This window comes from Sander lucioperca, chromosome 15 (genome assembly GCF_008315115.2).
Source record: "Sander lucioperca isolate FBNREF2018 chromosome 15, SLUC_FBN_1.2, whole genome shotgun sequence".
NCBI classification, from domain to species: Eukaryota; Metazoa; Chordata; class Actinopteri; order Perciformes; family Percidae; genus Sander; species Sander lucioperca.
In genome coordinates this window covers 17957092-17976785 of record NC_050187.1, presented here as the reverse complement: position 1 = coordinate 17976785, position 19694 = coordinate 17957092, and the positions used below count along the sequence as shown (strand labels likewise).

Here is a 19694-nt window from a genome sequence, read left to right as displayed (position 1 = left end):
CTAACGTTGTAAACTTTAGAGAACGTTCCCCTAACGTAACCTTTAGAGAACGTTCCCCTACCGTTGTAACCTTTAGGGAACATTCCCCTAACGTTATTTTTTTACATTCCCCTAACCTTTAAATAACTAACGACTGGTACCAATTTTATTATTAGTTTAAACTGTCTGTGCATGAGCAGGAATGAATTATTATATATTGGCATTATATATATATATACACACACCCTAAAACAACCATAATTAACACTCACATGGCACATGCCCACATACAGTATACCATACAACAGACTGGTTCTTTTTCTGTTCATTTCCATCATTATGTTGCTCTCGTGCCAGGTGCCTTTGCCCTTTTATCTTATTTGTCAGTTTTGTCAAAAATGAACCAGTTAAAATGAAAACAACTCCAAGCCAGGGTTTCCAGAATTCTAATGAGTACCCATTTTCTACAACTTTAGGCTGAGAAAACCTATATTTGTTAAATGTAGAAATTTAGCAAAACCGCATCTGAAAATGTGTATGAAGCAAAATTGCTTCTTGCTGGGGACCCGCTGGAGCTTCTCAGAGACCTGTAGGGGTCCACGGACCCGACATTGGCAACCACTGTTAAATTCTCGGGAAGCTTCTGTGAGGACTGAGCTAAAGGAAGTTGCAGTCCATGTTAGGAAATGTTCTCCCTGGGGCGCTGCTGCAGTCAGCCGGACAGCTCAGTTGATCGCACACAGGATTTCTCTCCGGGACGGATCATAATCATCATAATTCGCCATCATGGCTCAAGCTAAAATCCAGGCGAAAACGAACGACGCTACGTGCAGCAAGTTCAGCAGGACGCTGTCCATGGCAGATCGCTCCGGACAACTCCTGGAAAGTTTGGATCAGCTGGAAATGAGGTACAGTTCAGTAACAGGCCGTACCATGTGCGTTACAGTGCACTTGAGGGGCTGTTTAAGGGAATTCCGTTACTGCTCGCAAATGTTATAATTAGGCTAAATAATAGCCTATATAAATGCAATCCTAACTAAAAGAGAGCAAGCGGATGCAGCCGATCGCGTCTAATTCAAATGGTTTGAAAAAAAATAAAATACAATTATTAAAAAAAAATACAATACCCTGGGTATCTATAGGATAATACAAGTTATTATTCCTATCCCTTTACAACAGCTGATTATTTTTCCAGAGAAAGGATGTGGTTTTAAATGGATGGCTCAGCCTATTGTTGTGATCTGTCAGGGTGGAGACTTTACGCGAAGCAGCATCGGCCATGGAGCATGAAAGGGAGTGCATCCTGGAAATGATCCAGTCCATTCAGAACGGCCAGGAACTGCGAAACATCTGTCCTGGTGAGACACCATTTTACTGTGTTTTTAACATTGACATAGTCAAGGTAGACTCTGTAATAGCTTTTTTTTATTACAGAGTCTACCTTGTTCGACTGTAGGGCTTAATAATGTGCTTTTGATCCACTTTTAATCCATTTTTGCAGCTACTCTGATTTCACTGTAACATTGTGATGCAATGAGGTTATGCTTTGAATGTTACATTGTAGTTGGGTGGTGTTGTTCAAGAACCTCAAGGGATTTAAGAAGGAGCAAGTCAACGTGATAGTTTTTGCATCCCAGCCAAGGGAAGAGAGAACCCAAGTTCATAGAGTTTGTTTCCCTACCAAACCTGATATTATGGGATATACACAAAGGGTAAATACATTCCAATTATCATACACTATTTCCTCTTCATCTCCAATATTCAAGTATATCCACCTTACATCAATACAGTTGGACATTACATGAACACTGTGTACTCTGATATAATGCAGTGACCCTGCCATAAATGCCACCCTTTTGACTTTATAATTTATGCATCAATCGTGTGGAGGCTGTAGATTGCACTGTTGTATTTTCCCCTGCTGAACAAAATAATAAATAAAACAATATAATATTAACGTCTTGCTTTGTCAGCTGCATGAAAAAAACAAAAACAAAAACAATGTCATATAATTCCGAAACACCTTTCTGTCTTAAAAAATGAACTTTATGTTCCTTGTTGGATTACATTGCATCAAATTTGGGCTAGATCCACCATGCATTAGTATAGACACATTCACATGTCTTTGGATGTGGGAGGAGGCTGGAACACAAACATGGGATCTCCACACAGTAGAGACAATGGCAAGGATTTGGAACCAGAATCTCTGTGTCATGAAGTGACACTGAGCCAATGTCTTACAGTACAGGTGTTCTTATTATTGTGTCCACCACTGTATATACAGTGTATTATACTCTTTAAAGATGCAGCATTTTTTTTTCTTGTTTTGTATTGTCTAGGGGAGAGAGAAGAGTTAAGTTTAACTGCAAACCGTCTCATGGGCCGGACGCTGTCTGTGGAGATCAGGGTTGGCACAATCAGAAACTCCCAGCAGGAGGAGGCGCTGCACAAGGCCACATCTGTAATCGATGAAATAGTGAAAAAGTTGCTGGATGACATGGAGAGTGGGCGGCAGCAGCTGCGGGCCCTGCACGCGGCTTGTGTAACCGAGGCCCCGCCCGTCCCCATCGACCAGAAGTTTCAGGCCATAGTCATCAGCTGTGCTCTGGAGGACCAGAAGAACATCAAGCGGAGGCTGGAGACTTTGTTGAGGAATGTTGAAAATGCTGAAAAGAACATCAAGATTATGGATCACCAAAAACTGGAGGGCCCAAAAGCAAACGGCTGTCAATAAGACCCTTCACTCAAACATGAAATGTCTTTAATGCCACTAACCTCACCCAGAACAGTTGTCGTAATCCTATACTAACTTTAGGAGGGACTCTATATGTAGCAGCAAGACCAGTCTCTATGGGAAAGTTACAATGATGCTGAGCCTTAGGGCCAAGAATACAGTAAAGCACAAGAGACACCATCATTCTCCCTGAAGAAATATTACAATGACTTTTGGGCATAATCAAGTTTTACCTTCAAATTTTTGTAATTTACACTGACTTACTTAATATGCATTGCTAATGTAGATACTGAGTACACGTGCATGTGTTCACATATGCACTTAAGTAAGATTCAATGGCATAGTGCTGCTCCATTGGATGTTTGGTCACAGTTTATTGTTAAATCCAGTTCTTGACTAACAATGAATTTAATGATGAAGTACCTTTTTCTGATAGCCTCACCTTTTAAATCAGACACTTGGTAATGATTTTAGATGTGTATACACTACCTCCTTGTGTGAAGGCAACACCAATCACATTAAGCTGTGGATTTTAGTTCATTTTTGCACAAAGCAGTTTTGATGTCAGATTAAGTGTCAACATAAATAAAACACATTGTCTAATAAGCGTTAAGGAGATAAGTCTTATATTAAGGATGGCCTATTGCTGTACGACATAAACACAGTCGATGAAGCAGGTACCTTTATTTCATTCAGGTTGGTCTAAATCCTGTTGGTATCAAATATATTTAAATGAGACCTACCCATAACAATTGTTTACTGTGTGAAGTTATTGACAAAATGACAATGTAAACAAGGCAACATTGACTGTGCTGTACGTAGTTAGGCTAGTCAGCTATAAACAGTAAGTTTGACAATAACATCTTAACTCAAGGTCTACTTACTAGCTTTTTCAGGAGCTTTCAACATCTATTGGCTTTTGGACTGTTAACTTGTTCTAACCAATTACAGCTAAGCAAAAGTGTTTTAATGTAAAGTTTGACTTAAAGGATTGTATTGGCAGAACAATATTGTCATTTGAAAATACACACTGGATGCTCAAGAAAAAGGTAGTTTTATTCATGTCAAATAACCATCAACTCCCCCCCACCCCAAAAAAAAAACATAACATCAAGTGCACAGTTGTGTGGCACACTTAATGTTGTGATACATGTTTTTTTACTGTTAAAAAAAAAAAAAAACTCCAACAATAAGTGTTGTTTTTGTCGGCCTGAAAGCATACATACGTTGGTTTGTCTATTTAAATGTGTGAAATTGATTTATGAAGTCCTGTGTGGAAAAAGTAGAGTAACAGTTAAGACACAAAGATTATTACAACACCTGAGTGACAGCACATAAGTATGGTTAGTTTTAACTCATGGTTCTTTAAGATTATATGCCATCTTAATGATAAAGTGCACTAAATCCATTCAGTCAAAAAGCTAAAGTAAGCACAATGTTACAAGAGAGAACGCTCGTGAAATAATTATTTACAGATTTACTGTGCAGGCAATTTTAAACAAACAGCAAGAGCAGGGGTTAAAATGCTTACTGGGGGTCATTAGGGGAGAATGTAAACAAGGACAAGGCATTGTGGCTGTGCAACCATGGTTGAACATTCACGGACGTGGAAACAAGGCTTGCATGCATTACAGTTATGCCACACTTCAAAAAAGCACACAACCAAATGAGAAAGCTGAAATGTGACACAATCTTAGTACCAATAGTATAACTGGAACATATTTAAGCACCTTTTGGTGTTTTCACAGCAGTCCCATCTGAACATCGTTGAGAATAAAGTTCATTTGAATCTAGGACAAGCTTCCAACAGAGATCTGAGATCAGTTAAATAACTTTTAGAAAAGACAAAAATGTGCATGTACATGTATTCCCAGATGTCTTATGTCATGTATTCTAATTACATGTAAAATACTGGGATTGTAACTTTTAATAAGGAAATGTTAATAACTTTAGATAGACTTTTCCTTATCGCCACATATCTGTTTGTGCTTAATAATCCGGTGTCTCTCAAATAATTCGTTTTGGAAAAACAAATGTAAAAAGGCTGGATGCAGACAAGGCAGTAACACATTTCACAGCTAGCTGTGTTGAAGAGCATTAGTTTGGGAGAACTTAAGAGTACCTTCACGTACTAAGAAGAAACTGAATTTTCTTGCATATTCAGACACAACAAAGCAAAACATCCCATCCTAATGGTCAGCTCTTTGTACCTTCAGAGAGCCAGGGTGTGCATTCTGCTTAAGGCTCCAAACCATATTGACAGACACTACTGACATATGAATATTTAAAAAATAGAAACTGATTAGAGACTACAGAAGCCAAACCAAGAAATAAAAACCAAAATTTTGTAGCTGTTAGCATGTGCCAGATTTAACGTCCCTCTCGCTCCCAATGGCCTTTCCCTGGCTTGATCCGAGCCACTCTGCGTTTCCCGTTTGCAGAGCCAGGGCTGTGTACGAACACTGGAATTTTTGTATCAGCGCACATGCAGAACGAACAGCATGCAGATCGTGAGGAGATATTTACTGAATTTGACAAAAAATGTATTGGATTAGAATAACAGACTCCACTTTTAAAGAAAAGCACTGTTAAATATGTAAACTGTAACATAGTTCTATAACTGATTGAGACTTCAGCTCATGTTTTACATCACAAAGTCCTAAACTTTGTGAAAGTCTTAATTAAATCCGTAAATAAGTGGAGTGTAAGCAGACATATAGAGGACTATTCTGTGTTGATAGTTGTTATTTGGTTACACATAAAATCACATTCTATTAATTTCATGTAACATGATATCACTGCAGTGTTAATATTTAACTACAGCTCAGAAAGAGAAAACACTGAAGTGAAAATATCACTCAACACTGTTGTGATTCGTACAAAAATACTTCTGCACAGAGAATTACCTCTGGATTCGATAGCGTTTCGTCCACAATAAACAGTATAGTTTGAACCATATTATGCTGACAGAAAAATATGGAACAAAATTATCTGTGTATCTTCTACAATACATGCAAAGATATTGCACAATTTTAATGTCAAACAGGAATGGGGGACTGTAAAAATCAAATACAGGAGTTTTCACAGAGCAAGGGTGCAACCTTTGCTGTTACATATTTGTTCTCTTATATTTGATAAGAGGATTGTGTTTCAAGTCATGTCTAAGCAGCATACATGTACTGTAGCTGCAGCTGTTGCTGTTACTTAAGGCAACCACAAGGACAGGTTGTGTGTGCAGATCATTGATGGAGATCCAAGGCTGAATCAAAGACAATTCAACCATCAATGTGGGGAAACAACTTAGGATACAGGTTAAACATTAGGTTATTAAAGTAGTATAGGGTAGTATTTCCCAGTCTGTTTGGGCTTTGGTCTCTAAATGTGGCTACCTCCACAAAATACAACAATGACCAATTTGAAACAATAGTCAGTCACTAAAGCTAAAGGATTTTATCTAGAGTAGGCTGCAGCTTCCAAAAGGATTTTTACTCTTCTTGGTCCTTTGTTTGTTAGGTCGCAAAGTGATGACTTCTCTTCCGTTGCTGGAGCTCTGGTTGCAGACATTACTACTCGTGGTATTAAAAACACCTTTGGAAAAAAAAACACAAATTATGAGTAATGTCACCATACTAAAGAAATACAAATTTAAATGTAACATAAAAAAAAATGATGTACAAAAAGACTCCTCACCTATTTTATTGCTTGTTGTATGGAGTACCTCTGTCTCCTCTGCGGTTTGCTGTTTGAGTCGCTGAAGATACTTCTCAGCTAAGTACTTAAAAACTGAAAAGAGAACAGAAATGTTACGATAGTAAGATCCAGAATGAGACGGTTCCACTTGCATTAGACCAGTGGTCCAAATGTTCAACAACCCACCCTCGTTGACATTGAGGTCCTCTTTTACTGAAGCTCGATAAAATCTCAGCTTGAGTCTTTTAGCCAAAGCTTCTGCCTCCTCGCTACGATCCAAGTAAAGGAAATACAATTCACAGTCATTAGCATTTGTCCTTAACATTCAACTGGTTTACTGTTCCAGTGTGATGTTTGCATAAAAGAACCAACTACTTACTTTTTTATAAGGGTCTCTTCCAGGAGGTCAATTTTGTTCTGCACTAGAACTGTGGGAATGTCTCCGACCTCTGCCTCCACCTTCTCCCTCCAGCTGTCGATAGCCTGAAACGACTCCCTGTCTGTGGTAGAGAAGACTAGCACACATGCTTGGGCACCTGGAATGCAAGGCAACGCACCAACAGTTCATGTTTTCAAGCTGTTCATTCTTTTAAAAATAACCTCAAAATGATACATAACTCATACTCCTCGAGGACTTGAAAACATTGGGTCCACTTCGGAACAGTCCCACTGGAGATTCACTTTTGGCTCAAAGACATGTTGGCAGTGCTGTGTGTGCCAGTGCATGTGCTTTGGTTAAATGCCGTGTTGCCAGTAAACCATAAAATCTGTGACAAATCTAAACATAACCTCGGTGGTCAGGGGAGGTCAGTGACCCAAAGCAGCAGTGTTATATTTGTCACAGTGGGGGGGGGTCTTACCACGGTAGTAGGCCTTAGTGATAGCATCAAACTCCTCCTGCCCAGCGGTGTCCCACAGCATTAGTCGGACCTCTTCGTCATTTACGCTACAACAATGAGCAGGTAATGAATATAACGTAAAATATGGGCTAGAATTGATAGAGGAATGTAAACGCCTGTGGTACGAGTTGCTTACAGTATCTGCCTTTCCAGGAAGTCCACTCCAATGGTCTTTTTGTAGTCCTTAGTGAAGATGCCCTTGCAGTAGCGTTGGATCATACTGGACTTCCCGACAGCTCCATTTCCCACCACGACCGCCTTGATGGCCACTTCCATGTCCTCCTCCAGCATGGCGGCGATGTCGGGCTGGTTTGCTCAGTTCCCCTCTGCCTGGGTAGTTTCAGTGGTGTGACACAAACACATATACCTGAAAGTGTAAAAATAAACAAAACATCACATGTATGAAACATGTTTAAGATACAATAAGTAAAATACATCCAGCAGAAACAGCAACCTGGGTGGAACTCAAAATGTTCTCCTGTGAGTCAACACATGCTGATCTGGTTTACATTTAAAAGGTCCCATGACATGAAAATTTCACTTTATGAAGTTTTTAACATTAATATGAGTTCCCCCAGCCTGCCTATGGTCCCCCAGTGGCTAGAAATGGCAATAGGTGTAAACCGAGCCCTGGGTATCCTGCTCTGCCTTTGAGAAAATGAAAGCTCAGATGGGCCGATCTGGAATCTTTCTCCTTATGAGCTCATAAGGAGGAAGGTTACCTCCCCTTTCTCTGCTTTGCCCGCACAGAGAATTTGGCCCGCCCATGAGAAAGAGAGAGACATCATGGCTTTCAAACGAGCAAAGTGGCAGTTGGTCAAGGCCACACCCCCACCCTTCACCTTGCCCCCCCTCTCTCCTCCTCAATAGCATTTAAAGCTACAGACAGAAATGGCACATCCTAAGGAAAGCTCATTGTAGGACTGGCTCTAGTGGCTGTAATTCTGCACCAATGCTGAATTTCGGGAAAGAGACTTCAGATACAGTATTAGGGGACCACTAAGGCCTATATAAAAGCTTCCAAAGAGCACCATGTCATGGGATCTTTAAAGCGCCGGTGTCAGCGGCAGTTCTCTATCCAGTAGGTAAGTGAATGCGCTCCACTTTAAGTTGGAGTAGAATGGTTAGGTTAGACATATAAGTTGGTTTACTGTACCAAGGATGATAAAAGTTTGGATCACCATCAAACCTTTATTCAAAATTTGGGGAATCAATCAATCAACTGTCTGCCCTCTGTTGGTAAAAAAATATACTTAATGCTACTTTAATTTTCTATTAAAATCCAATAAAATGAAAATAACTAAAAATACTAAGCTGTGAATATAAAATAGTTCCTATCCACTAATCAGATTTATAATAACTGATATATGACATTTCAATATTACAGATTACATTTTAATGCATCCTAGCATGGGGTTATTCCCACCTAAAAGTAGTTTTAATTCAATTGGTTAGATACAGGTAGTAAGTCTCAACTTTTATTCAATGACATATCATCACACAAAACAGTCAGATCATTGAGAGCAATAATATAAAAACCTATTTCTTGTCGTGTACAACCAAAACTTTAGAAGATACAGGCACCTTTATATGACAAGTTACTAGGGCTGCAACAATAGTTTGTTATTTATTGGTCTTTTTATTAATTCATCTTTTTGTATACATAATGGCAAAATCTCAAAATCCCAGAGATTAGCAATTACTTATTATGTTTAGCCAACAGTCAAAAGCATCCATTTTCATTTGTTATTTGTCAAATTTTAAATGTAATTACCCTCAGCACCACATGTTACCACATAATTTAATTGGGGAGGGAGAGGACTCCTGTAAAGCGATTTCTACACAATGTCTGGAATTTTCCTTTAAACTATTATGTGTGCTCGAATTGAACTAACTGTAGTAAATTTTACAAGGAACGTGTTTGCGGAGACAGTGCAATGTGTTTATTCTTCCATTAGCACTGAGAGCAGCAGACTCCACATAGCAACTGGGTATTCCACAGTTACATGCGAGTAGCTGCTGAGTGATATGCTAAACAACATATTGTGGGAAAGCTGTTCCCATAAGGAGACTGACAACCTACTGTGTGACTGTGGTGTCCAACAGCCTGTCTCGATTTGAGTCACAATATCTATTGCAGTCAACGATATTATTCATCAACTATAATTCAGCTGACACAGCAGTTGTTATAACATGCAGGCAAAACATGGCTTAAAATGTACAGTCAAATGAGTTTACAGCTAAATGTATACTTGGGATTAGATTTCACCTCAGCAATCTCTTAAATTGATCTAACTCATGTTAAGTGAAGACTCAAGACCTCTTTCTTTCTTTCAAGTTTGATTCACAAATAAAGTTACACATTTGCAGTTCCCTTCATCTGTGAGAGTAATGATTTCTCGATGCGTTGTTTATATTAGTTTTAGGGTCACATAAACTGAGTCAAAGTGGGGGGTTATGAAGCTGGCTATGCACTTTCAATAGGCTGTTGCTTTGTGTCACCACCTGTAGACCACAGGACAACATTATCTATATTTGGAGAAGAGTTGACCACTGGTCTTAGAAAGTCTGCTAACACCCAATGACAAATTATCATGCTGTTAACATCAATAATAGGGTTGGGCAATTTATTAGTAATGGCCATTATTTATCACTGTCACGTTTCATATCTTGAATATTCTAAACAAAGTGTGCTTCAATTTGAAAATACAAGGTCAAATATCAAAATAAACAAGTGCTTTTCCTGCACAGACAACTATCCTATCTTTATTGCGGGTCTTCTGGTTAAGTTATCATGGTATTTTCCTACCTACAATGAGACAATTACCCCATTCATACTATAGCTACATATTTTTATTCCATTACAGAGAATCTGAAATGTATAGGCTACATATATGTTTACATAGCATGTTAGCAGGGTTTCCTATGCATTACAATGCACATATAAATTAACTTTCATAAGTATGTAGGAGATAATACACCTCCCATCCTGGGCAGTGAGTCATCTTTACAGACTCACCATTACTTAAATCTGGCCTCAAGGTGGGGCGCTGTTAAAGCAAATATTTTAGGGCACGAAGAGAATAGAAATATTATAATGCCATACGATGTAACTTAGGTTACTCATTTGTTGTTAACGTTTGCTGTTGCTGTGGTGGAATTTCCAAAGTTTTTGAGTAGAATTAAGTATTTAGTCAACTTTTAATTCTGCTTTATTTCCTCAAATCAAAATCCTTTGCCTTGGTCAAGATATGACCTGTTGAACACCTGGCAGGAGGATCTTCAGGGACCAAGCAGCTCCGTTAAAGCTGACTAAAGGATTGACTGACTGTGCTGGTGAGGAAGGATGTAAAGTTAGAGTTTGCAATGTCTTACCTGTAAAATCCCGTTTCAACTCATCCAGTGTCCGTCAACATTAGCTAGATGAGCTAACCAGCCAGCGTATCCACAATCACATATCTACAGCCTCCCTCTGCTCTTCTCTACGGCAAGAGGAGACGCTAGTGACTCCGGTAGTAAAGGTTAACGTTACCTAGCTAGCTAACGTAAGGCTAGCCACTTTTTCCAGAGAAAAGAACCTTCTGCTCCACTCGGTAACGTAAAATATATCTAACGTTAGCTAACGACTGCACAAATCGAATGTTCTCCGCTTCAAAACGACAGGTAATGTTTAATTAACGTGGACAATTGAGTACAATATGTGACATTTAGATAGCTACGGGATGAAAATGCATTGCTATCTATCCGCGAGCCTTCGTCTCAGCTAACGACGTTGCGCACGAGAGTACTAACCTAACCAGGCAACTGGCTAGCTCGCTAATGTTTGTTGCTAAGCAGCGGACACTTCTTCTACTACTTTTTGATGTTTTTTGGCAGATGCGAAATATCGCATTACCGCCACCAACTGGTTTGAAGTGTGGATCGGCACCATCGGAACTCTAGTTAGTAGCTAAATTATTGAAATTAAAATATTGTCAATACTGATGTATCAATGCGTACATTGCATTTTAATGTCTTAAATTAGATACAGCTACTGTAGTTTTAACTACTGTACTGTTAGGTATCTATATCAAGCTCATTGTGGGTTTTTTTAGCCTGAAATCTTAATCTGAAATGTAACTAGCAACTATTGATGTTTAAGTAGTGGAGTAGTGAGAGAATCTTCCAACATTTGCATAGTAGAGGTGGGGGTGAAATCTGCATTTTAGTCTATGGATAAACCACGTGTTCTGTGTGCGTTTGTTATGTAGTACAGATGCCCCCGACATTTCGTGTTGCCATCCAGGTCCACGTCGAAAAGAGAGGATACACATTACACAAAGTGTAAACCATTTTTTTCTTTTAAATCTCGGATACACGACTATTTGATAATTATCATACAACATTTGGAAGTCTTCTCTTGTCTTATATTACCATAGAAGTCAGTCACCATCGACGGGAGCGCTATGGCTGGTCGGGCGGGACAACTAAACGAGCGCCCACATATTACGACAGGGTTTCTCTTCCTGGGATGGCTAAAATCGTCATCATTTACCCGCGTTAGTTGAACAACCCACTTTGTTTGGCGGGATTGAGCAGAAAAGAGGCAAGTCCATCGTTTAATCAGTAGGTAATGTTACGGCAATACAACATTAAAATGTCGTTCCAGCACTTGCCATATGTCGTGTGATAAATTGCAGAGATTATTTTAGAAGTCGGTCGTCTCCCCAATTTCCACAGTAGTTCACTGTATGTAACGTTAGCTAGCGTCTTCCACCACGAAGACGTTGGAATGTGTTGTTGTTGACTAGCTAACATTAAGTTAACGCTAGGGATACAGTCTAGTTAACGTTAGATTTAGCGAAACTGTCTCTGTTATAAGCTAAGTTGAGTTTCGCGGTGACAGCTGGTTTTATGGGAACAGCGATACAACGTATTTTATCAGGGCTGTTGGACCCATTGTATGAACGTGATCGTTAGATTAGACCCACTGTAACGTAACGTCGTTAACGCTAATGACGTTACATCTGTAGCAAGTGTCACCAGGTTAACGTTAGTTCAGTTGTCTCTCTAGTAGGCTCAATGTTGCCTTGCCAAGTTTTGTATCTCTTCTGGAACCATTTTCATAATAGACTTTGACTTTACCGAGTTTAGTGAAGGCAGCTTTCTAGCCAAATGATTGCCGATACAAAACACATTTAGACAGGGAGAAAACGATTTCTGCATGAATATTTTCTGTCTTCACACTATCATTATGTATAGACTAGCTTACAGTTGGACTATGATTTGTGCTTTGGAACAAATTTGTGTTCCTCTGCCCAAGGGCACAAGTTAAGTTCTATATGATGGCACTTCTGCACAATTACACAACGCTAGTAACAGAGGTTAGGCAGTGATTTAATTTAATGATTTTGATTTGTAAAGAGGATTGCAGCATCCTTTGATTTTTCAGACCAAATATGGTCAATTGACTGACAAATTTTTTTTTTACAAGGGGTACCTTTTATACATTAAGTCTTTAATATATACTTTTTATTTATTACAAATGCCAGCACCCTGGTGAAGAAAATATAGCTGGATCCGTTATAAACTAAAATAAAGCACAGTACACTGGAGAAGACGCAGCTTCCTTTTCATGAACTTGTATTTAAACTCACATTGGACGTGCCAAATACACCAGCATGGTGACTACTAGTAGCCTATTATCTGGTGATAGATTATTGGTCCATTATTGAAAACCTTCTTGTGTTCCCTTACCATCAGGAACTATGCAGTTTTCTAGCAGAAGAAAGAAGTACAACACCAACTCTCAGACAGAGCTCTACCTACATCCTCTGCAGTTCTATGGCCAGCCTCCTCTTGAAAACATCTCTCTCTCTGAGTTTGAGGCATTTGCTGTGGACCGACTGAAATGTAAGTCCTGGGTCTCATCCCAGTGTAATGATATTTTAGTCATGAAATTTGCTTTAAGCAGTCTTGTCTTTGCTGTTGTAAAATACATTTGTAATGTGTTTTTTTTAAAAGGCCTGATATTTACAATGTCTTCTTTTAACGCCATTGCAGTGTTGAAAACAATTGAGAATTTGGGAGTGAGCTATGTCAAACTGTCAGAGCAGTACACAAAGAAACTGGAGTCTGAGTCTAAAGCCCTGAACTTTCTTTACAGACCAGATGCTGTGAGTATGTTTAGCTCGACACACATCAGAGTTTTCAAATGTAACATTCACTGCCTGTTATGAGTCACTGTAGTTAAACACCACCCGTAAAGGTTTATCACAAAGTGATTTCTCCATGACCATTTACTAGGTGTTGACTTTCATGTAATGTGTATCACACTGTACTGATCCATCATGGATCTAGGTAGTTTGTGCTGCACACTGTACTCCATTGTGCATGTGGTCAACTTAAATTACACTAGTTGCCAGTTTATTAAACTGGCGGTGTATATGCCTCAGCCTGTGGCTGACGCTATGTACAGTATATAAGTAGCTAGATCTGCAGCATTGACTTTAATGGCTTAAATGTTGAGCATGTACAACTACAAACAAGGTCAAATTGACTTGTTAGCATTTTGAGACTGTCAAATTATTTTAGTAATGAAAAAGAATGTCATTAAAAATACTGTACTTCCTGTAACCTTTTTTAAGGATGACCGAAAATCTAGTGGACCAACTGAATACGAGAAACGAAGAAAGGACCATATCTCCCACTTCATTCTCAGACTCGCCTACTGCCAAACGTAAGTCTGTAGTTTTTGTAGAATGTTTGTTGTCAAATTTAAAAAAAAAAAAAAAAATGCTCTGCAACTGATTAAATGTTTGCTCCCAATGGCATCTTAAAGGGAGGATCTGAGACGGTGGTTTATACAACAGGAAGTTGATCTTTTCCGATACCGCTTCAATGAACTGCATCCAAAACAAAAGCTTGAATTTCTTCACAGAAATAATCTGCAATATGACACTGTAAGTTTATCTTCATTTAAATATTTTGAAAGCCTATTTTGTACTTTATTTAGATAAATACTGTAACTCAAAGGGTTCATTCTTGCTAAAAAAAACAAACAAACTGTTTTGTTACCCAAGGCTTACTTACACCTCCGGGACTCTTATTGGTTGTCCACATCTGTGAATCTAAAGTAGTTTGGACTGATTTGAATGTGTGCATTTCTATACAACCTTCAAAGTTGAACCAGACTGTGTTTAGACACTAAAAGTAATGAGCAGAGCTTAGGTTTTATATCAGCTGAAATTATATCCATTGATATTAGGGATGTCCAGATCCGATCACGTGATGGGAAATCGGGCCTGATCACGTGGTTTCAGACTCGATCGGAATTGGACGTTACCTCCCGATCAGGACTTGGATATATATGTATATATATTCTCATTATTTTTTAACACATCTATAGTTATGCGGTGGCACAGAGTTAGACCCTTTTGACTCCACACAGAAACAGCAACGCGTGCGGCATGACATCACTTTGTTGCAGAGACTCTATTGGTTAAATGCCGGCAAAGTAGAACACGGAAGCAGCTTGAAGCAGAAAGTGCGAGTATGTCTGCGGTCTGGAGGTATTATAAAGTTGAATTATTATAGAAGTATCGGATCGGGACTCGGTATCGGTAGATACTCAAAATCAAATGACTCGGACTCAAGGGCAAAAAAACCTGATCGGGACATCCCTAATTGATATTATAAATGACATACTGTACAGTACTTGTCTCCTCTGACTTTGTAGGGTCCTGTAGTAATTGTAGAATGATTCACGAATAAGACACAGAAACTCATGTATTAGTCAGTATTAGGAAAGGAAAACTACAAAAAAGGGCAGGGAAAGTATCATTTGTGCTCAGTTGTATTTCCACTAGATGGAGCTGTTTGATCACTGTAACAGGACCCATGGATGTTAAGGGTTTCCTTGAAAGTTTTAATGTTGAGATTTCGTTGTTTGGTAAGAGATTCCTTTGTGAACAAATGATATTTCAAAGGAGATAAATGTACATACATGTTATTTGTAACAATCACAGTAATCCTAGTCAAATGTGAATAGCAACAATGTGTTTAGTTTCTTTTTGATTTTGAAGTGCTTCTTTAGACCCACTTAAGGAGAGCACTGTGGCAGGTTTTCATAAAATGGAGGTGAATACTTTTCAATAACTAACCATTTCATAATTCATCAGAGCATAATGCGTCAAGCAAGGGCGAAAATGGTGTATTCATCTGATAAAATGATGTTTGGTTTCCATGAACCTCAGCCTTCAATGTAATGGCACATTTCTGTCTGTCCAGCGCTTCACTGAAATTCGTCATTCTCATCAATAACTTTAGATCAGTGTCGAGGAGAAGAAGGCTCTGCAGGATAAACTTGTCAACTCCAGTTACGCCGTCAGTGGAATCACTGTGGAGGATCAGGACTTCTACAAGGTGAGTTTCTCATTACTCTCTCCATTGAGACCACTAAGAATGTTAAGTGCTTATGCCTCCATAAAACACATTTTTTATATGCAGTATTATTCTACAAAGTATATTCCTTTAGCTCTCACATAGCAAATTAAGAAGCAAGTCATCTAGACATAGAACCATTAACTCTGTTTTGTATTCTAAATGTCAGAGCTTTAATAAAGAAATGACAGTTTAAACATTAATATGTTAACAGACAACCAGAAATGTTATTTTGTAAAAATCGCCCTCCTCACTGTAATTATCTTTAAAGGAATTCTCCCATTTCCTATCAAAAGCTCCAGTGTTTACCCCATGAGTCCATTATTAGGCTACTTGGTCAATTTTATGTAATTTTGAGTTGTTGCTCACTTTGACAAAGAAGTGTGGATTTCCATGTTAAAGGGGCACTCCACCAGTTTAACACGTGAAGACATGATTATGAGGGGAACTACTCGGCCTTTGTAAACTTTAGACGGAGCGCTCCAAGTTTGAAAGAATACCCTGATGATGTTTACCAATCAGGGAAGGCCTAACAAAAGATGCTTATGGGAAATGTAAGATCTGGTGTGTTTGGAGATTGACCCATACTAAGGACTAAAAGTCAGAATATCTTGGCCTCTGCTGCTTTAGTTTAAACCAGGGGTGGCCAACCAGTTAGGTATAAAGAGCCACAAAAAAAACGCACCATATCAAAAAGCCACACAACACATGCACGTCCACACTACAACAGCAACAGTGTCTTCCAGATCTAATGACATAATACATAGCAGTTTTCATAGTTTTTTTTCTCACTTAGATTGACTCAGTGGGAAACCTGACAGTCTTTGTTATCCACAATCCTTTTCGGGTCTTGCTTGAACTTGGTTGTGGCCACTCGAAGCAACTCTCTCACTCATTTGTCACTAAAGGGGTTTTCAAACAATCGGATTCAGCAGTGAAAGGGTTAACGAGGAAGGTGATCTGTGGCCGCTGTTTTTCCTCAGGTTGCAGAATCTGTCCTCAAAACTCTGCTGCATTATTTTCCATTTTAAAATAATTGGCAAATGTATTGGCAGATGCATTCAAATGTGTTTTTTTTACTTATCTGAAATACTGTATGTTTCAGAAAAGTTAAAAACAACAATCAACCAATGACACAGCCCCCAGCCACACAGTAAGAGCCTCACAGGCAAGGCAGAGAGCCGCATACGGCTCAAGAGCCACAGGTTCGCCACCCCTGGTTTAGACTATTCCTTTTTAAATCTGTCTTTTCTGAGTCTCCCAGCTTTATGGAAGTGCAATGCTAAATTACTGCAGTACCCCTTTAAGACCATTACAAACGAATGTACAGTATAACAGGTTAGATGATAACTTGGATAAATGAACCCTATGTCTACATAATTTGGGTCCCATTCCGACGTGTCTTAAAGATATCAACCGCTGCTACATGTAACAACTCAGATCACACACTTTGCAATCTTCCACAATGACTGATGGTGTCAAATAAGATGGGTAGAATTCACAGCAAAACATATCCTTTTGGAAAATGTTGCAATTGGTTGCTTTGGTTTGTCGTAACTTCTGCCCTTTGTCCAATGTTAGAATTGGACTAATTACCACTCAAGTGTGTAATCCTAACATGCCCAAGAGTGTCAGTCAAGCAGGGCAGTGAACTGCCTGTAAAACACTGAGTTATCTGCTTAGATCTATTTGTTTTCTTTAGCTACCATGCCCTCTTGCCTATATTTCGTCAGATGAAGACAGTTGGTCTTATGATATGAAATAAACATTTAAATATTGGTCACTGAGGCAGTTTGAATCAACTTATTGGAGAATTCATCTTCTCCCAAATGTAGAATTTCCACTCTGCAGTATCTTGCCTTCTAAAGAAATGTTTTGACATATTTTTGTTGAATCACTAAATATTCACATAGTGGAGAAATCTCTTAAATCAGTAAATGGACAGCCCAAAAAATAACTGGCTGATTGACAGATCACCTTTACATCCTTTCAAAGTTGAATGGCTTTAAGTCTACAGTTGTCTGTTCACAAAATGGAAAGGAAAGGGGAAAATGTCATGGCCTGCTACTTGACTTTAAATTTTTTGTTGCTGACAGTCTTGTTCGTTGAGAGAATGTAAATCATCATACTCCCAAGTGTACATCCTCGTAACTCAGCCAAAATTGTGAAAGTGTTGGCCTTACAGTCACTATGCATTCAAACGAAATATTAACATCTATGTCTTTTGAATGCATTCATTATTCAAAACGTTTTTTACTTTCCAACTCTTGTTTTATTTTAAAGGTTCCATTTCAAGATGCCCTGGATCTAGTGCGAACAAGGAAAGTGTACCTCAAAGCAGGCTACGTATTCATCCCTCACCAGGACATTGTCACCATTGTTCTCAACGATTTCCGCACAAGGCTATCTAAAGCTCTCGCAGTAAGTGTTCCCAGCTCTTCACTGTTTTATAAAAAATGAGTAACGTATGATGTAAAATGTGTTTTTTATATATATATATATATATATATATATATATATATATATATATATATATATATATATATATATATATATATATATATATATATATATATATTTTTTTTTAATTTATTTTTATATTATGTGTATGTACAGGGCTGTAAATCAATAATAGAAACATCTAAAGATATAAGGCAATCCAGTACAACAACTCTGACCTAAATAAAGCACCATGGATTTAACACCTTCCTGACACACTCCAACACATCTTCCTTTGCATTATATTGTTTTTGTTACGTCCCCACCCAGTATATGTAGTTTATGTAAATATATGTTGTGTATACAGTAAGTCTGGTTCCGTAAGGAAAATGATGAAATTGCGAACATGGTTGTTCCCTTCAGTGCCCTGAGGAAAACTGGAGAAATGCAGGGTTCAAATGAGTGGAATAAGTATGCGCACATGACATAAAATGTCTGGGGGGGGGAGACTGGAGACAGCTAGTATGATTGTGCTCATTATCCCTACGGCCATGATGTTTTTCAAAGGCTGTGGAATGGGGTCTGTGAAGGCGCAAAATCGGCATGTTTGTGCATTGCGTTGAATGCCCTGAGGCACGTGGTGTTTTGGGGTCCAGAGGCATTCTTTATAATACATGTGATGAGACAACTAAGGTTCAGTTACAACGTGGTGAGGGTTCCTGATTAGGGAACAGGCACACGCATGCTCACCAACCATAGTATATGGTTTATGAATAGACTTTTCTATTATTGAGGTGCAAGAAATCTACAATATAGGTGACTCACAGCCACAGAGAAGAAATGATTAATATATGCCAATGTAAAGACCTGCAAATCATTACTGTTCTGATTGGAATCTCAACACCCTAATCTACATACAATTGAATTGAAAATACTTTTGAATTTGTATAGTATAGTGGAGGAAATATGGGATTGATATTTGGGGAAAATTGTATTTTTTTTTTTTTTTTTTTTTTTTTGCAATCTTTTTAAAAATCGGTTATTTTCCCTGGAATCGATTATTATTATTATTTTTTTTTTTTTAAACCAATGATTTACCTAAATATTTTCTGTTTATACGGTACCACCGACGGCGACTACATCATATCTGTTTCCAGCAAAACAGGCCGAAAGCAGTTAATACAGAAAATATATGTTATGTACTTTTTTACAAATGAAATAATAGGGCACTATGAAATGATGATTTTTTCAAATCCGTGTTTTCGGATACATTTTTAGCCCTTTCGGATTTGCTTTTCTTTTCACTTCTAAGCAGTATTGACCTTTTAAAAACTCAATGACAATTCAGCTTTTTTTATTTAAACTGTTAATATATTCAGCAACGCACATTCAAAATGACCTAAATAAAAGCTTTGGATGCTCACCTATAACAATGTTGAGGACACTGCGATCTCGGTTGTCAGAGGTTTCGTTGGCAACAACGAAGATTTTCTTTCCACGGATCTCTTGCAGCACTTTTTGCATGTGCTGGT

General features: G+C 38.4%; 3 protein-coding genes across 9 annotated transcripts in view; 2 read left to right on the top strand and 1 right to left on the bottom strand.

Annotated features, from left to right (window-relative positions):
• The first annotated feature begins 594 nt into the window (after window positions 1-594).
• Window positions 595-3804, top strand: bag2 (BCL2 associated athanogene 2). Its single transcript, XM_031303416.2, has 3 exons — window positions 595-887; window positions 1228-1337; window positions 2319-3804. Exons 1-3 carry the CDS (start codon window positions 766-768, stop codon window positions 2711-2713), a joined length of 627 nt encoding a protein of 208 aa, XP_031159276.1. The 5' UTR covers window positions 595-765; the 3' UTR covers window positions 2714-3804.
• A 1024-nt stretch (window positions 3805-4828) lies between these two features.
• rab23 (RAB23, member RAS oncogene family) lies at window positions 4829-10931 on the bottom strand. 2 transcript variants are annotated; one of them, XM_031303398.2, is made up of 7 exons: window positions 10678-10931; window positions 7439-7669; window positions 7264-7349; window positions 6783-6939; window positions 6590-6672; window positions 6404-6496; window positions 4829-6301 (listed from the first exon to the last, which is right to left on the bottom strand). In XM_031303398.2, the coding sequence occupies exons 2-7, from the start codon at window positions 7591-7593 to the stop codon at window positions 6168-6170; spliced, it is 708 nt and encodes a 235-aa protein (XP_031159258.1). In that variant the 5' UTR covers window positions 7594-7669; window positions 10678-10931; the 3' UTR covers window positions 4829-6167. The 2 variants fall into 2 exon arrangements, with proteins under 2 accessions (XP_031159258.1, XP_031159265.1); XM_031303405.1 differs by having other exon boundaries at window positions 7439-7640; window positions 10678-10809.
• The window catches only part of prim2 (DNA primase subunit 2), a 27175-nt gene continuing 17998 nt past the window's right edge, over window positions 10518-19694 (top strand). For 2 of the 6 annotated variants that reach the window (XM_031303361.2, XM_035992740.1), the window contains exons 1-7: window positions 11762-11907; window positions 13045-13194; window positions 13345-13457; window positions 13929-14020; window positions 14123-14243; window positions 15610-15705; window positions 18007-18144. In XM_031303361.2, coding sequence (XP_031159221.1) covers window positions 13050-13194; window positions 13345-13457; window positions 13929-14020; window positions 14123-14243; window positions 15610-15705; window positions 18007-18144 — 705 coding nt within the window. In that variant the 5' untranslated portion in view covers window positions 11762-11907; window positions 13045-13049. Of the gene's footprint in view, window positions 10639-10789; window positions 10966-11761; window positions 11908-11996; window positions 12031-13044; window positions 13195-13344; window positions 13458-13928; window positions 14021-14122; window positions 14244-15609; window positions 15706-18006; window positions 18145-19694 lie in introns of those variants that run through there. The other 4 variants (XM_035992742.1, XM_035992741.1, XM_035992744.1 and 1 more) reach the window with 4 other exon arrangements.